This window comes from Leiobunum rupestre, chromosome 7, assembly GCF_980474605.1.
Source record: "Leiobunum rupestre chromosome 7, qqLeiRupe1.1.hap1, whole genome shotgun sequence".
Taxonomy (NCBI): Eukaryota; Metazoa; Arthropoda; class Arachnida; order Opiliones; family Sclerosomatidae; genus Leiobunum; species Leiobunum rupestre.
Genome location: NC_143390.1, coordinates 19,365,639 through 19,381,883, shown reverse-complemented (window position 1 = coordinate 19,381,883; position 16,245 = coordinate 19,365,639). Strand labels below are relative to the sequence as shown.

Here is a 16,245-nt window from a genome sequence, read left to right as displayed (position 1 = left end):
AAACAAAGAAATTTACCGGTTAATATTTCGGAAAATAATTAAAAAACATGTATTATTCGTAAAATTTGAGCTTTTTATCGAAAAAACGTCATTTTTCCGATTAATTTTACAAATTTATCAAAAAAAATTAATCGGATAATACAGGAATATAAATTACTTGATCAAAACGTTTTACGGATAATTTTGAGAGCTTTATCTATTGAATACAAGTTAACCATCCCCGACCTCTAATCACTAATAGCTTTCTTCAACCGCTTATTAGCCAATAAAATAAATTAAAAGGGAATGGAGTTTGATTTTGTTTTATTATTTGTAAAAAAAGGGTTGTAAGACAGTTTTCTAACGTTCAATGCTAAGGAAATCTAAAAATTCGAAAAAAGTGATAAATAGTAACTAATTTTGGGAAAAGTGACTTTTTGTGACAGATTTTAAAAAAAGTGATTTTAAGTGAGAAAAGTGACTCAGTATCAGGCCTGCGTTTATGGCAATTAAGGACCACTCAGGTTTTAATTTTTTACGATTTCGTTTAACTAATTTGCTTTAAGTCTTAAATTAATACTATGATTATTATGCAAGTTGAAAAGAGAAACTTACAAATGTTTGCTTTACTGACTAGTAATGGGATCCCACCAAAATTTCAAATTCTAAGCCTTGGAAATTTGGAGGGAAAAATCGATAAATTGGGCGTCTGCAGAAAAAGAGAGAACACGATTGCCAGGCTGCCACTAGAAATTGGAGTTCTAAAACAAGGACTAATAATAAAACCAGACAGGAAACGATACCGCGTAACAGCGCTAGACGTAAGCGTATGATTCTGGTGCTATGGACAAGTGGATATAAAACACCAGAACGTGAAGTTGATATTTTAAAATGTTATTAAAATGAAATTAAGTAGTAAAATTAAGTTTAAAAAGTGGAATAAATATTTTATTGCAGTAGAAAGTTAAAAGAGGTCTAAAAATAAAAAAATGGAATACACTTAACAATATTAGGGGTAGGAAGAACATTTTGTACCGGTAACATAAAGATTACCTGAGGGATAGGCTGAGGGCTAAAATTGGTTGCTACAACTATGAACATTACCACGGTGGTAAAGGTCATAGTGGTACCAAACCACAGGACAATAAGTACGTACTTTAAGTACCAAGTTGAACATTAAAACAATTTTGATCTTTGTTACAAACTTTACAAAGGTCGGTTCTAATGTTGTCTATCAGAACTAGGTGACGCCATCGTCGCTAAAATGAGCCCATAGTTGAGATGACTAGGATATTGAACTCTACAAAAGGGAGCCGTGGAGCCCTGAGCTTGGGCGACTACGCCATTTTTAGGACAGAACCTCGGATTCCGTCGAAGCGTTCGTGCTCTTCGTATCGCTTCGGACGACGGGACGTAATAACGTTTAGGAAAACCGTGTATTTAAAGTGTTACAATTAATTTACTATGTTTAGCTAATATTCAATATCTACAGTTTTAATACCGCGTCCAAAATGATCTCCTATCTATGGGATAACGCCCGGACAATTAAAGGCTTGCGTACAATTCTTCCGTTTGTAGCAACACTGATCTCCATTTCTTTAGGTAGGATTTTGCCTATTTAAAATTAGATATATAGTCAAAATGCATAATAACATGTTCCCTTCAAGCCGAAATTCATATTCAGCCATTCACATTCCCGGCACGAAGTAAAGCTGGAGACACGGCAACTGTACACTGTCTGGTAGTTGGAGAATCGGGTGGTTGGGTATATTCATGGACCAAGAATGGGAAGGCAATAAACGGCTTGCCTTCCGTAACTATAGGACAAGTTGGTGATACATCTCTACTAGTTGTACGACCCATCCGGGAAGACAGCGGAGGCAACTATAGCTGCATTGCTAAAGGACCCTCCGGACATTTCTCGCATAGTGCTTTTCTAAACGTTGAAGGTATATTTTTGGAAAAAACAAACAAAAAAAATATATTACAAATTATGTGACTGATAATCCCTGACACAGCACCACCTGAGTGGGTGACGAAGTTAGACTCCGTTACAGCCAGAATCAATGAGAACCTGTCCATCCACTGCATCGCTAAGGGAACACCAGAGCCAACAGTGATATGGAAGGTGGTCACTGGTGAAGTAAAACAAAAGACAGCTAGATAACTAGGAACTAACTCATTCTCCTTCTTCAGACACAGGGATGGAAAGCGTTTCGACAAACAAGCATATATCAGTTCACAAAAATGGTACGCTGCTCATCTTCGACACAAAACCAGAGCACGCGGGGATCTATGTCTGTCTCGCCGAAAACGGTATTGGTCAACCTATATCGCAAAAGGTTCAAGTCTCAGTTAACAGTAAGTGCCCTTAAATCCTATAGTTTGGTTGGACTGTAGCTTTGATAAGTCGCGAGTGTTATATCTCAAACTCATAAGAGACGCCAAGGATAGGTGGCGATACTGGGCCCATTGTGATACATATCATATATGATTTCAATGATATTTCGGCAGAGGCGTTCTTGTTCACTCCCAATAGTTAGCCAAGATAAGTCGAGCCTACTCAGCTAACTGTCTTTAAATGCTTTACAAACAACGTAACGATAATTTTCCAAGTTACTTCTCTTATAATATTTAAAAAGATAATGCGTATTATAGTACGATGACGTTAATATAAAATATTAAACCTTGATCGGACCTTCCAATATAAATACTTAAGCCTAAAGACACGACAATGGAGCCAACGATAGCATTTAAAATTCTGGGCGTACTACTGTCTATTAATTCATTCAGTTGTGGTAAGATATGAACACAATTTAAAACTTTACTAAGCAACGTAATACACTAATGTTCAATTTTTAGGCACAAGTACACCCCCCAAAATACAACCGTTCAGTTTTCCAAGTAGAGTTAAATTAGGGGACACCGTATCGGCGACGTGCGTGGTTATGGGAGGATCTGATACGTGGTCTTACGTTTGGAAGAAAGATGGACAAACTTTAAAAGACACAGCATCAATTAAAATATTTAATACGGGAGTTGTTTCCACTATTGTTATAAAACCAGTAATGCCGAATCTCAACGGAACCTATCTTTGTCTCGCGAATGGGCCTTCGGGGCAAGACTCGCACAGTACAATACTTAATGTCGAAGGTACGTTTGATAACTCGTTAACTGTAAGGTGCATTTATTATAAACTATATTCCTATATAGCCCCACCAATTTGGGTAACTAAACCACAAGACACCACATCGGTTCTAGGTGGCACAGCTACCTTACATTGCGTTCTTAGTGGTACTCCGAGACCAACGATAACATGGATGGTTTTAAAGGGTAAGGCCCAAGTGTCCTGGTTATAGTTAATTGAATGCACTGTGTGACACATGACAAACTATGCAGATAACGAAGCAGAGCCCGTAGTCACATCGAAACAGGAAATGAGGACAGTGCACGAAAACGGAAGTCTAACTATAGAAAGTGGGTCCGCCAAAGACAGTGGGGTTTACGTGTGCAAAGCTGAGAACGGAGTCGGAGAGCCAGTCTCTGAGAGGGCCAGGTTGGACATCCGTGGTAAGGAAATCAAATATCCCTGAATAAACTGTGTCGTCTCGGGTTTGGGTTTTCAACAAAAGGTGGCGCCATGGTTTCCATATTCGTAGTTTTAAAAGTCCTTCGAGGACGGATCCTTGGGTCGCCATGTTTGTGTAGATTCAGACGCTTCGCGAACGTTGTCGCAAGGGTAACAATGCAACTAGGCTTACGAAACGGATTCTCCAAAATCCAATTATTCCGAATTCAGAATTATTAGATTAGAATAGGGAAAAATATGTATATTTAGTGATTGCGGTTTTACGTAAGTAAATAATTAACGTGAAAGAAATATTATCCGCACAATGAAGGCGTTAGCATCGGTGCCCTTTATGGGAATTGTCTCACTATGGATATTACTTTCAAGTTTCAAAATAACAAGAGGTACTATAAAACTAATTGTTGCTTTTTATATTATTAAAATCATAATACATTATTTTCTATTAAGCTGTACCTCAAATTCAACCATTCACCTTTCCGACGAAGAGTAAAATTGGTGACACAGTTAGTGTGGCTTGTTTAATATCGGGAAGTTCCGATTCGTTCACTTTCAGTTGGAAGAAAGATGGGAAAGGACCATTAAAGGAATCACAGTCCATCAAAATTAGTAACACCCCAATCGCGTCAATTATTACGGTAAGGATAACGGGCCACGAAAACGGTGGGGTATATGTGTGCGACGCGAATGGTCCTTCTGGGAAATTTAGTCACAGTGCAACGCTACAAGTAGAAGGTAAATTAAACAGATACACGATTGGTCGAACTTTAATGTAGCGATTTTTGCGCCATTTCAGCGGAGCCCAAATGGGTAATAAAACCAAAGGATCACACGTTCATGGAGAATCAGGGAGTCACGATCCCCTGCTTGTCCAGTGGCACCCCGGAGCCCAAAACAACGTGGTCAAAGATAGGAGGTACTCTTGGTGAATTTACTTCAATAAAATATAATCGTAGCCTCATTTGTGCCTTCCTTATATCTCCAGAAAACGGAAACCTTGAAGAGGTCCCTACCAAACAAGGACGTGTTTCTGTCAGCACCAACGGCACCTTGATCATACAGAGTGCCACGTTAGAAGACGAAGGAGAGTACCTCTGTTCTTCTAAAAACGGAATTGGCGAAGGGATATCCGAGAAAATTGAGCTACATATTAGGGGTATGCCTTAACAGCTTATTGCATTGATTAGCATAAAGATTTCGCAATGAACTTTCAAACTACTCAAAAGGTGGCGCCACGTTCTCTACTTTAGAATTTAGTCTTATGTTAGCTTATATGCCTTCTGGGTTCATTGTTATTAGCTGCCATTACTGTCCGGGTAATGTAAGCGTTGCCTACATACTACCAATACGCGGAATCATCTTAAACAGAAAATGCCATTTACTTCGTTTAAAATCCCAATCGCCTTTTATTACCTAATTAGTTAAGTATACAAAGTGCGAGAAATAGAACTTTGGCAGTTTTGTTTATACTCTATCGCTGTGACACGAGCTAACCCTCTGCAAACAATGAAGATAGAGTGGTTTTGCGGTATGGTATTTTTGGCTACCGTCGTTCAAGGTAATACCAATAATTTTGCATAATTACCGGAAAATGTCAGACTATTAATTACTTGTTTTTAGGGCTCACTCGAATCCAACCATTCGCATTTCCACCAAAGAATAAAGTTGGAGAATCCGTGGCGCTAACGTGTTTAGTCACAGGTAGCAAAGATACCTGGACATTTAAATGGAAAGTAGATGATAAATTAATAAAGACGACAGACGAAATTAAAATAACTAACACACCAGACGCGTCTTTCCTCGTTATAAACCCGCTCAAAGAAGACAGCGGGGCTAACTACACGTGTGAAGCGAGTGGACCTTCGGGAAAACACTATCACAGTGCTTTTATGAACATTGAAGGTAAGGTTATGCCAAATGCAATTATCCAGTCATCGTAAATAAATAATAATAAACGCAGCGCCACCCAAGTGGATAGTGAAACCTGAAAACCATCTAACGAATGAGCACCAAACTATATACATCGCGTGTTCAGCGAAAGCGACTCCAGAGCCACGAGTCACCTGGACCAAACTAACTGGTGAGGTAATTAAACGAGTGCACAAATCGAACAGGCAATACCACAAACTTCTTATTACAGATAGTGGCCCCCGGGCAATAGAGCTTAAGAACGGGAAGTTGTCCGTAATGAACAACGGGACTTTAGTTATTCAAGACATTTCGCTCAACGACAGCGGCACTTACGTCTGCTCATGGAGCAACGGAATCGGGGAACCACTGAAAGAAACTGTCAACGTGGAAATAAGGGGTGAGATTTTTCGGCACAGTGCAATCAGGTCCTCAGGCACCTGATGGTGTCAGAAACAGAACAAAACTAAGGCAAGTTTAGGAAAATGTTCCTATATATCCCGAAAGGTGGCGGTATCGTTTCTACATTTAAGTAGTTCTAAGAGTTGAAAAGGGGATTGTGACAAAAGCGTTTGTAGGACGCCATTACCAAAACTCAGCCGGTCTGCTACTATCGCGAACAGTCACGGACTCTTATTTAGTATCAATAGTAATGTAACGGACACCGTATCAAACTAATAAGACCCCATTAGTTTCCTATACTTAGTTAGTTTAAGGTCTAAAAATATGGATGTTAATACAATTTTCAGAACGGTAATTAGCGTATTCGTCACTTGGCTTTATGTAGCTGAGGTTTTATGTATGCACTCAGCAAAAGGTGAGATTTCAGAATGACCGATATATATATATATAAGATTGATGTACGTATTAACATTAAATCCACTTCAATAGGTTCCTTCGTAATTCAACCGTTCTCTTTTCCACCCAAAAGTAAAGTGGGAGATTCAGTAAGCGTAACATGTCTAATTTCTGGTAGTAAGGATTCCTGGACATTTACGTGGAAAAAAGACTCTCAAACTCTAAAAGGAGATTCCGAAATTAATATACTTAACTCGCCATTAGCTTCAGTATTAGTTATCAATTCAGTTAAAACTAGCAACGCTGGTACCTACAGTTGCTCTATTAGTGGGCCAGCGGGAAAGTACTCCCATACTGCAACGCTGAGCGTCGAAGGTATTCATATCTCTTAAACATGAAAAAATCTGGAGGTTATACTGAATCTTTTCTACGCAGCACCACCGAAATGGTTACTGAAACCAGTCGACCAATTGGTCCACGAGCACCAAATTCTCGTGATTGACTGCACCGCGACAGGAACACCCGAACCGAAAATCACCTGGCAGAGGTTTACAGGTAGGGACTACTCAATGTTGATCGGAGGATATTAATGACACGGCCATTTTGCTTTCAGAGAGTGGTCCAATGCCCCTTAGTGCGAATACCGGGCGTGTCTCGGTGGCCAGCAATGGAAGTCTTATTATTCAGGGAGTATCCGCCAACGACAGCGGGGACTTTTCTTGTATTGCCGACAATGGCATCGAGGGCCCCATATCGCAAAGGATTAAAATTGATATCAGAGGTAATTTGCTATCGCGATCAGGTGTCGGAATACACAGCATCTGAATAAAGGCGTCAAGTCACGATAAAAGTATGAGCAAAAGGTGGCGCCATGGCTCTCATAAAGTGACCTAAAATATTATATATCGGCAATATTGTCTGATCGAAACACCAAGGTGGCGCTAGTGTCTCCATATTCATACTTATTCGGGTAGTTATCCTTGGGTCGCCATGTTTGTGTGGATACAGACGCTAAGCGAACGTTGTCGCAGCGATAAAAACAATGTAACGAGGCTTACTAAACGGCACCACGAAAATCCAGTTATTTCGAATTTAGAATTATTAGATTAGAACTGTGAAAATAATGTATTGGTAGTAATTACGGCCCAGCGTAAGTAACGTGTTATTAAAGTAAAAAATATATGCGCTACACAATGAAGGCGTGGGTATTCGTTCCCTTCATTGAAATTTTCTCGCTATTTATATTACTGTCAAGCATCAAAATAGCAAGAGGTAATTATGAAAATACAGAGTTGTTCTTAGCATTATTATAATTATAAACGCATATTCTTTTCTATAAAGCTATACCTCAAATTCAACCCTTCAGTTTTCCAACGAAGAATAAAATTGGAGACACAGTTAGCGTCGCTTGTTTAATATCTGGAAGTTCAGATTCGTTCACGTTTAGTTGGAAGAAAGATGGGCAGGGACCATTAAAGGAATCGGAGTTTGTTAAAATTACTAACTCGCCATTTGGATCTATTATTACGATAAAAATAACGGGTGACGAAAACGGCGCAGCATATATTTGTGACGCGAATGGTCCTTCAGGAAAATTTAGCCAAAGTGCAACGCTGCATGTAGAAGGTACGGTAAACAAAAAAAAACGATATGTTGGAATTTATTGAAATGCTTTGTGTGCCATTTCAGCGGAACCCAAATGGGTAATAAAACCGAAGGACCATACGTTCATGGAGAATCAGGGAGTCACGATCCTCTGCTTGTCCAGTGGCACCCCGGAGCCCAAAACAACGTGGTCAAAGATAGGAGGTACTCTTGGTAAAATGTTTATACTAAAATGTTTTCGTAGCTTCATTTGTGGCTTCTTTATTTATCCAGAAAACGGAAACCACAAAGAGGTCCCTGCCAAACAAGGACGTGTTTCTGTCAGCACCAACGGCACCTTGACCATACAGAGTGCCACGTTAGAAGACGAAGGAGTGTACCTCTGTTCTTCTAAAAACGGCATTGGCGAAGGGATATCCGAAAAAATTGAGCTGCACATTCGGGGTATGTCTTAACGCACAGTTCTACGGAACATTTGATATCTTTTAAGAGATATCAAGATTGCGGTATAAAACTTCAATGTGAACTCGAAAGGTGGCGCCAGGCTCTCTACATCAGAATTTACTCTTACGTTAGCTTATCTGCCTACTGGTTTTATTGTTACTAGCTGCCATTACTGTTCGGGTAATCGACTTCGCGTACATTTCTAAAAAGCTAAATCACAAAAACCCAATGGGGCCTTTTCTTCATGTACAATCTTTATCAACTTTTGTCACATAATTAGTTAAGTGTACAAAGTAGAGAAAAATTGCGCTTTGACGATTTTGTTTATAATATTTATCGCAAGGATTCGTGTTAACCCTCTGCGCGCGATGAAGATAGAATGGTTCTGCGGTATCGTATTTTTCGTTACCGTCGTCCAAGGTAATGAGAAAAATTCTTATATCTTATACAAAAGGGCTGTTCGATTAATTAGTTGATTTTAGGACTTTCTCGAATCCAACCATTCACATTCCCACCGAAGAATAAAGTGGGAGATTCTGTGTCGCTAACATGCTTAGTCTCGGGGAGTAAAGACACATGGACGTTCAAATGGAAAGTAGATGATAAAGTACTAAAAATGTCCGATGAAATTAAAATAGCGAACACGCCGGACGCGTCCTTTCTCGTTATAAACCCGGTGAAAGAAGTGAATGGTGCTAACTATACGTGCGAAGCGAGTGGACCATCTGGAAATCACTATCACAGTGCTTTCTTAAACATAGAAGGTAACGTGTGAATCTCAAACGCAACTAAAATCCAAATTAATCGCATAATAAATGCAGCCCAACCCAAATGGCTAGTCAAGCCAGTAAACAAACTAACCAATGAGCACCAGACGGTCCATATAGCGTGTTCGGCGAGAGCAAGCCCAGAGCCACGAGTCACCTGGACGAAATTAACTGGTGCGGTAATTCTACAAATACTTAAATCCCAAAAAAAACTAATAGAGTTACTAAATAAATTGCAATTATCTTTACAGATGGTGGTACCCGGGCGATAGAGCTTAAGAACGGGAAGTTATCTGTAATGAGCAATGGAACTCTAGTTATTCAAGACATTTCGCACAACGACAGTGGCACTTACGTGTGCTCTTGGAGCAACGGAATCGGGGAACCATTGAAAGAAACTGTAACCGTGGAAATAAGGGGTGAGATTTCAGAGGCACGGTGCAATCGTGTCCTTAAACACCTAATGGTGTCAGAAACTAAGCCAAGCTTAGGAAAACGTTCCATTATATTCCGAAAGGTGGCGGTATCGTTTCTACATTTAAGTAGTTCTAGGAGTTGAAAAGGGGATTGTGACAAAAGCGTTCGTCGGACGCCATTACCAAAACTCCGCCGGTCTGCTACCATCGCGAACAGTCACGGACTCACAAATTACACGAATAATAATGAAACGGGCACCAGTCAATTAAATTAGTTTCTTATACTGAGATGTATGTAGATGGTAAAAGGTTTTAAAATATGGCTTTTAACGCGATATTTCGGACGGTAACCAAGGTTTTCGTTTCCTGGCTTTACGTAGCCGAGGTTTTATGTATGCACTCGGCAAAAGGTAATATTTCAGAAAGACCAATATATATAAGATTGTCGGATATATTAACATTTTAGTCAAATTAAATAGGTTCCTCCGTAATTCAACCATTCTCATTTCCACCCAAAAGTAAAGTGGGGGATTCAGTAAGCGTAACGTGCCTCGTTTCTGGTAGTAAGGATACCTGGACATTTGCGTGGAAAAAAGACTCTCAAGTTCTAAAAGGAGATTCAGAAATTAACATAATTAATACACCATTAGCCTCACTATTAGTTATCAATTCAGTTAAAACTAGCAACGCCGGCAGCTACGTCTGCTCTATTAGTGGACCAGCTGGAAAATACTCTAATACTGCTACTCTAAGAGTCGAAGGTATTCACAACTATTACACCATAAACATAATCTGGAGGTTAATTATTATCTTTTCTACACAGCACCACCGAATTGGTTACTGAAACCGGCCGACCAATTGGTCCACGAGCACCAAACTCTCGTGATTGACTGCACCGCGACCGGAACACCCGAACCCAAAATCACCTGGCAGAAGTTTACAGGTAAAAAATTTCTTTATAACAAACTCCACGTTAATCAGAGGACATTAACGAGATCACTCACACACGGATTTTTCTTTCAGAAAGTGGTCCAATGACCCTTAGTGGAAGTAGCGGGCGGGTCTCGGTCGCCAGTAATGGAAGTCTTATTATTCAGGGAGTATCCGCCAACGACAGCGGAGACTTTACTTGTATTGCCGACAATGGCATAGAGGGCGCCTTATCACAAAGGATTAAAATTGATATCAGAGGTTAGTATCCCTTGCCCACGGTGTTGGAAAATAGACATACCTACGGGCCCGCACCTCATTTACACAAAGGAGTCACCTGAAAAGTACAAGCAAAGGTGGCGCCATGTTGCCCGTAAAATACTTTGGTATCGGCTACATTGTTTCATCTTATTCGTCCGCTAATTCGCGCACCAAGGTGGCGCCATGGTTTCGATATTCATACTTTTAAAAGTCCTTCTTGTTCTTATCCTTGGGTCGCCATGTTTGTGTAGATACAGACGCTTCGCGAACGTTGTCGCAACGGTAACAATGTAATCAAAATAGACAGTTTTTCCAAAATCAGAATTTCTAGAGTAGATATTAGTCAAATGTATTGATACTACGACATAACGTATAAATAACGCTTGATTTACGTGAAAAATATATTCGCCGTACACCATGAAACCGTGGGCTTTCGTTCCCTTTATTGAAATTGTTACTCAATGGATATTACTATCAAGCTTCAAAATAACAAGAGGTACTATTAAAATTTTTGAAATGTTTCTTTTTACATTAACAAAATTACTAATATATCTTATTTTCTGCGAAGCTGAACCTCAAATTCAACCCTTCAGCTTTCCCACGAAAAATAAAATTGGCGACACGGTTAATGTTGGTTGCTTAATATCTGGAAGTTCGGATTCGTTTACTTTCATTTGGAAGAAAGATGGGCAGGGTCCGTTAAAGGAATCAGAATCCATTAAAATTTCTAATGCCCCCGTCGGATCAATTATCACTATAAAGATAACGGGTTACGAAAATGGCGCAGTTTATGTTTGCGAGGCGAATGGACCATCTGGTAAATTTAGCCACAGTGCAACTCTGCATGTAGAAGGTAAGGTAGATCTTATAAATAATATCTAGAAATTTATTGAAATGCTTTGGTTATGATTTCAGCGGAGCCTAAATGGGTTATAAAACCAAAAGACCACACGTTCATGGAGAATCAGGGAGTCACGATCCCCTGCTTGTCCAGGGGCACCCCGGAGCCCAAAACTACGTGGTCAAAGATAGGAGGTACTCGTCGTAAATTTACTTCAATAAAATATATTCGTATCCTCATTTGTGGCTTCCTTATATCTCCAGAAAACGGAAACCATGAAGAGGTCCCTACCAAACAAGGACGTGTTTCTGTCAGCACCAACGGCACCTTGATAATACAGAGTGCCACGTTAGAAGACGAAGGAGTGTACCTCTGTTCTTCTAAAAACGGCATTGGTGAAGGGATATCCGAGAAAATTGAACTACACATTCGGGGTATGAATTAACGCCTAGTTCGATGGTAAATCGGATATCTACTATAGATATCAAGATTTCGGGACACACTTTAATAAGAACTCACAAGGTGGCGCCAGGTTCTCTATGCCAGAGTACTTTTACGTTGGCTTGCATGCTTACTTGGTTCATTGTTATTCGGTGCCATTACTGTTCGGGGTATCGTATTTCGTGTAGACACTTCCAAAATGTCGTATCATCAAACCCAATATCTCCTTTCATCCAAAATATCGACAAATCTTTCTTACATAATTAGTTAAGAAAATCATACGACCAATCGCTATATTTCATTTCACGTTTTGACGCTGTTAATATACTCTTTCGCGGTATCGCTTGCTAACCCTCTGCGCGCGATGAAGATAGAAGGTTTCAGCGTTATCATATTTTTGGCCACCGTCGTCCAAGGTAATACCATTAATATATTATTTTAAAATTCCGGAAAGGTAACAGTTATTTGTTACAGGGCAGTCTAGAATACACCCTTTTGCATTCCCACCGAAAAACAAAGTGGGCGATTCAGCCAGCGTTACGTGTCTTGTCTCTGGAAGCAAAGGCGCTTGGACGTATAAGTGGAAAGTAGATGATAAACCACTAAAAACGTCTGATGAAATTAAAATAGCTAACACACTAGACGCCTCTTTTCTCGTTATAAACCCGGTTAAAGAGGAAAATGCGGCTAACTATACGTGTGAAGCGAGTGGACCCTCTGGAAATCACTACCACAGCGCCTTTTTAACCATTGAAGGTAAATGGTAAATCCAAGCCACCATTACCAAGCCATGTTAATCAAATAATTGTTAACATAGCACCGCCCAAGTGGCTAATGAAACCCGAAAACAAACTAACAAACGAGCACCAGACTGTCTACATCGCGTGTTCAGCGAGAGCAGTTCCGGAACCACGAGTTACCTGGACCAAACTTACTGGTGAGATAATTAAACACCTGCACAAAATCACCCAGACTATAAATTTCTTATTGCAGATAGTGGTCCCCGGGCAATAGAGCTTCAGAATGGGAAGTTGTCCGTAATGAGCAATGGAACTCTAGTTATTCAAGACATTTCGCTCAACGACAGTGGCACTTACGTCTGCTCATGGAGCAATGGCATCGGGGAACCATTGAAAGAAACTCTCACCGTGGAAATAAGGGGTGAGATTTCAGGGTGCAATAGTTTCCTCAAACACCCGATGGTGTCAATGACCAAACCAAACTTGGGGAACCTTCCTATATATTCCGAAAGGTGGCGGTATCGTTTCTACATTTAAATAGAATGTATGTATAGAAACTGAATAAGGGATCGTAACAAAAGCGTTCGTAGGACGCCATGATAGAAAGTTCGTCGGCTTGCAGCCATCCCAAACAGATCCCTTATTTACCGTTTAATTTACGCGGATAATAATGTAACCAGTGCCAAATCAATCTATTACGACCAGATTCAACTTATTTAATAAAGGTCTAAGAATATGGGTTTGCACGCGATTTTTCGAACGATAGCAAAGTACTTCATTGCTTTTATTTACGTAGCCGAGGTTTTACACTTAGCAAAAGGTGAGATTCAAAAAAGCAAATACATAATAATTATTGAATTAAGTATTAACATTTAAATCATATTAAAGGTTCTTCCGTAATTCAACCGTTCTCATTTCCACCCAAAAGTAAAGTGGGGGATTCAGTAAGTGTAACGTGCCTCGTTTCTGGTAGTAAAGATTCCTGGACATTTGCGTGGAAAAAAGACTCTCAAACTCTAAAAACGGATTCCGAAGTTAAAATAATTAATACACCAGAAGCTTCAATAATTGTTATAAATCCGGTTAAAAGTAGCAACGCCGGTGCCTACAGTTGCTCTATTAGTGGGCCAGCGGGAAAGTACTCGCATACTGCAACTTTAAGAGTCGAAGGTATTAACATTTCAAACTATTAAACCATAAAAATCATATGGAGATAACAGCGTATTATTTCTGCGCAGCCCCACCAAAATGGTTAGTGAAACCTGCCGACCAATTGGTCCACGAGCACCAAACTCTGGTGATTGACTGTACGGCGACCGGAACCCCCGAACCGAAAATCACTTGGCAGAGGTTTACAGGTAAGAACAAATAGATATCTCGCACCTTTATAACAAACATAATGTTAGTCAGAGGACATTAACGACACCGCACACGTATTTTGCTTTCAGAGAGTGGCCCGATGTCCATCAGCGGAAGTGCCGGGCGTGTCTCGGTTGCCAGCAATGGAAGTCTTATTATTCAGGGAGTATCAGCCAACGACAGCGGGGACTTTTCTTGTATTGCCGACAATGGCATCGAAGGCGCCTTATCGCAAACTATCAAAATTGATATCAGAGGTAAGTTGCAACACAAACGGTGTCGGAAAAGAGACATACCCAAGGGCACAATATTTGAAAAAAGGAGTTAGGTTAAAAGTACAAGCAAAAGGTGGCGCCATGGTTCTCGTAAAGTGATATAACATGCTTTGATATCGGCTACATTGCTTCATCGAAAACAAGCATATTCGTCCGCCATTGCACGCGATAGGATTGAACGTTGTCCGAATCAAGTAATGACAAAACGTCCATAGATAATAATGATTACTGTAAGGCTATAAAATAAGAATGGAACGAATAATAATTAAATGGGTCTCTGCATTCATAATCGTTCTTAGTGTACCAACGATATTAGCCTTGGCGGGTAAGTGACACTATGGGCCTTGCAAATAATAATACACTTTCTAATATCTAATTTTCAAATAGATGAGGCCCGTATTCAGCCTTTCACTTTTCCAGCTAAAGTGAAAGTTGGCGGTTCTGTTAGTGTGGCCTGTTTTGTCATAGAAAGTAAAGATTCGTTTTCTTTCGTATGGAAGAAGGACGGACAAATTTTAAAAGAATCCGATGATATTAAAATATTAACGTCTCCCGATGGTTCAATGTTAACTATAAAACCAGTTTCAAACAAAAATGCGGGTGAATTCGTATGCAATGCCAGTGGTCCCTCTGGAAAGTATACGCACAGTGCAGTGCTTAATATTGAATGTAAGTAATTAAAGTATGATTATGTTATTGTATTTCAACGATATAAATCCCAAGTTAACACGAATATAGCCCCACCAACATGGGTACGTAAGCCCGAAGACACCATAACGCAAGAGCACGAAACCTTAACGATACCGTGCACCGCTGTTGGAACACCGACACCCCGGGTGACATGGTCGCTGTTGAAAGGTAATAAACAGTAGCCTATGAACATTACGAAAGGTACAATGATAACTCTGTGATTATATTTCAGACACGGGAGAGGAAAAGGTTGCCCAAGGTAAACCGAACCGAATTTCGGTCAGCACCAACGGAAGTTTGGTCATACAAGGAATCCAATCTGCGGACACGGGCGTTTACGTATGCACGGCTGACAATGGTGTTCGAGAACCCCTTACTCAGAGAATACGCGTAGACATTAGGGGTAAGTTAAGATGGTGAAATTTTCTGCGCGTGACAAATTAAAGTAAAGGTTGATATCTCATGTGGTTCAGTGGTTCAATTCATATTTGCAAAACGAATGTTCCGATTTTACGATAAAAGGTGGCGCCTATGTCTCCAGTGTTGGGTATTTTGGTCCTTTGTATTGGGATATATGTTTCAATAGACAGTCGCCATTATTTATCGTATTCAGAGTTATTTACATCGTCGTTCGCGCTGCTTGTCACACCATAATGTTATAAAATATGATAATTGCCTTTACATTTACGGTTAATTTAGTCTAAAATATGTTAGTAAATACGGGTAAATTCGCTTTAAACGGAGCACTACTTTGTTAATTATGCCGACCTCTAGAACTTCGTTAAGCCTATCCCTTCTGTGTCTATTTCTATGGGCACAAGAATCGCGATCTACGCACGGTAAGAGATTACTATTGGTCATTCTGATTCCTAATATGCAAAATAACAGCCAAGTGATTTCTCAGATCACATACAAATTCAACCGTTCAGTTTTCCTCCGAGACTGAAAGCGGGGAGCTCGGTGAGCGCCACTTGTTTCGTTGCAAACAGTAGGGATTCCTGGACCTTCTCGTGGAAAAGAGATGGCCACAGTTTTAAAGAAACGCCCTCAATAGAAATCTTAAATACCCCAAAAACTTCAAACATAGTAATCAATCCCGTTGATAACGACAACGCGGGGAATTACACTTGCACCGCGAGTGGGCCACCTGGGAAATTCTCCTACAGCGCGTTGCTTACTGTCGAAGGTATGCCTTACTAATATAG

At 40.1% G+C, this 16,245-nt stretch overlaps 3 protein-coding genes across 5 annotated transcripts in view; all 3 read left to right on the top strand.

Annotated features, from left to right (window-relative positions):
• Positions 1-1,490: 1,490 nt before the first annotated feature.
• LOC149935040 (cell adhesion molecule Dscam1-like) lies at positions 1,491-4,732 on the top strand. The gene is made up of 10 exons (XM_090153512.1): positions 1,491-1,581; positions 1,647-1,928; positions 1,998-2,117; positions 2,176-2,340; positions 2,842-3,132; positions 3,193-3,312; positions 3,379-3,549; positions 4,016-4,300; positions 4,362-4,490; positions 4,551-4,732. Exons 1-10 carry the CDS (start codon positions 1,491-1,493, stop codon positions 4,730-4,732), a joined length of 1,836 nt encoding a protein of 611 aa, XP_090009638.1.
• Positions 4,733-5,081: 349 nt separating this feature from the next.
• Positions 5,082-6,861, top strand: LOC149935039 (cell adhesion molecule Dscam1-like). Its single transcript, XM_090153511.1, has 6 exons — positions 5,082-5,123; positions 5,186-5,467; positions 5,526-5,645; positions 5,706-5,873; positions 6,365-6,646; positions 6,707-6,861. Exons 1-6 carry the CDS (start codon positions 5,096-5,098, stop codon positions 6,859-6,861), a joined length of 1,035 nt encoding a protein of 344 aa, XP_090009637.1. The 5' UTR covers positions 5,082-5,095.
• A 23-nt stretch (positions 6,862-6,884) lies between these two features.
• The window catches only part of LOC149935036 (cell adhesion molecule Dscam1-like), a 43,329-nt gene continuing 33,968 nt past the window's right edge, over positions 6,885-16,245 (top strand). Inside the window, exons 1-4 of one of the 3 annotated variants that reach the window (XM_090154815.1) lie at positions 12,245-12,392; positions 12,451-12,732; positions 12,794-12,913; positions 12,970-13,137. In XM_090154815.1, the coding sequence (XP_090010941.1) occupies positions 12,341-12,392; positions 12,451-12,732; positions 12,794-12,913; positions 12,970-13,137 (622 nt within the window). In that variant the 5' untranslated portion in view covers positions 12,245-12,340. Of the gene's footprint in view, positions 7,053-12,244; positions 12,393-12,450; positions 12,733-12,793; positions 12,914-12,969; positions 13,138-13,885; positions 14,075-14,164; positions 14,333-16,245 lie in introns of those variants that run through there. The other 2 variants (XM_090154819.1, XM_090154822.1) reach the window with 2 other exon arrangements.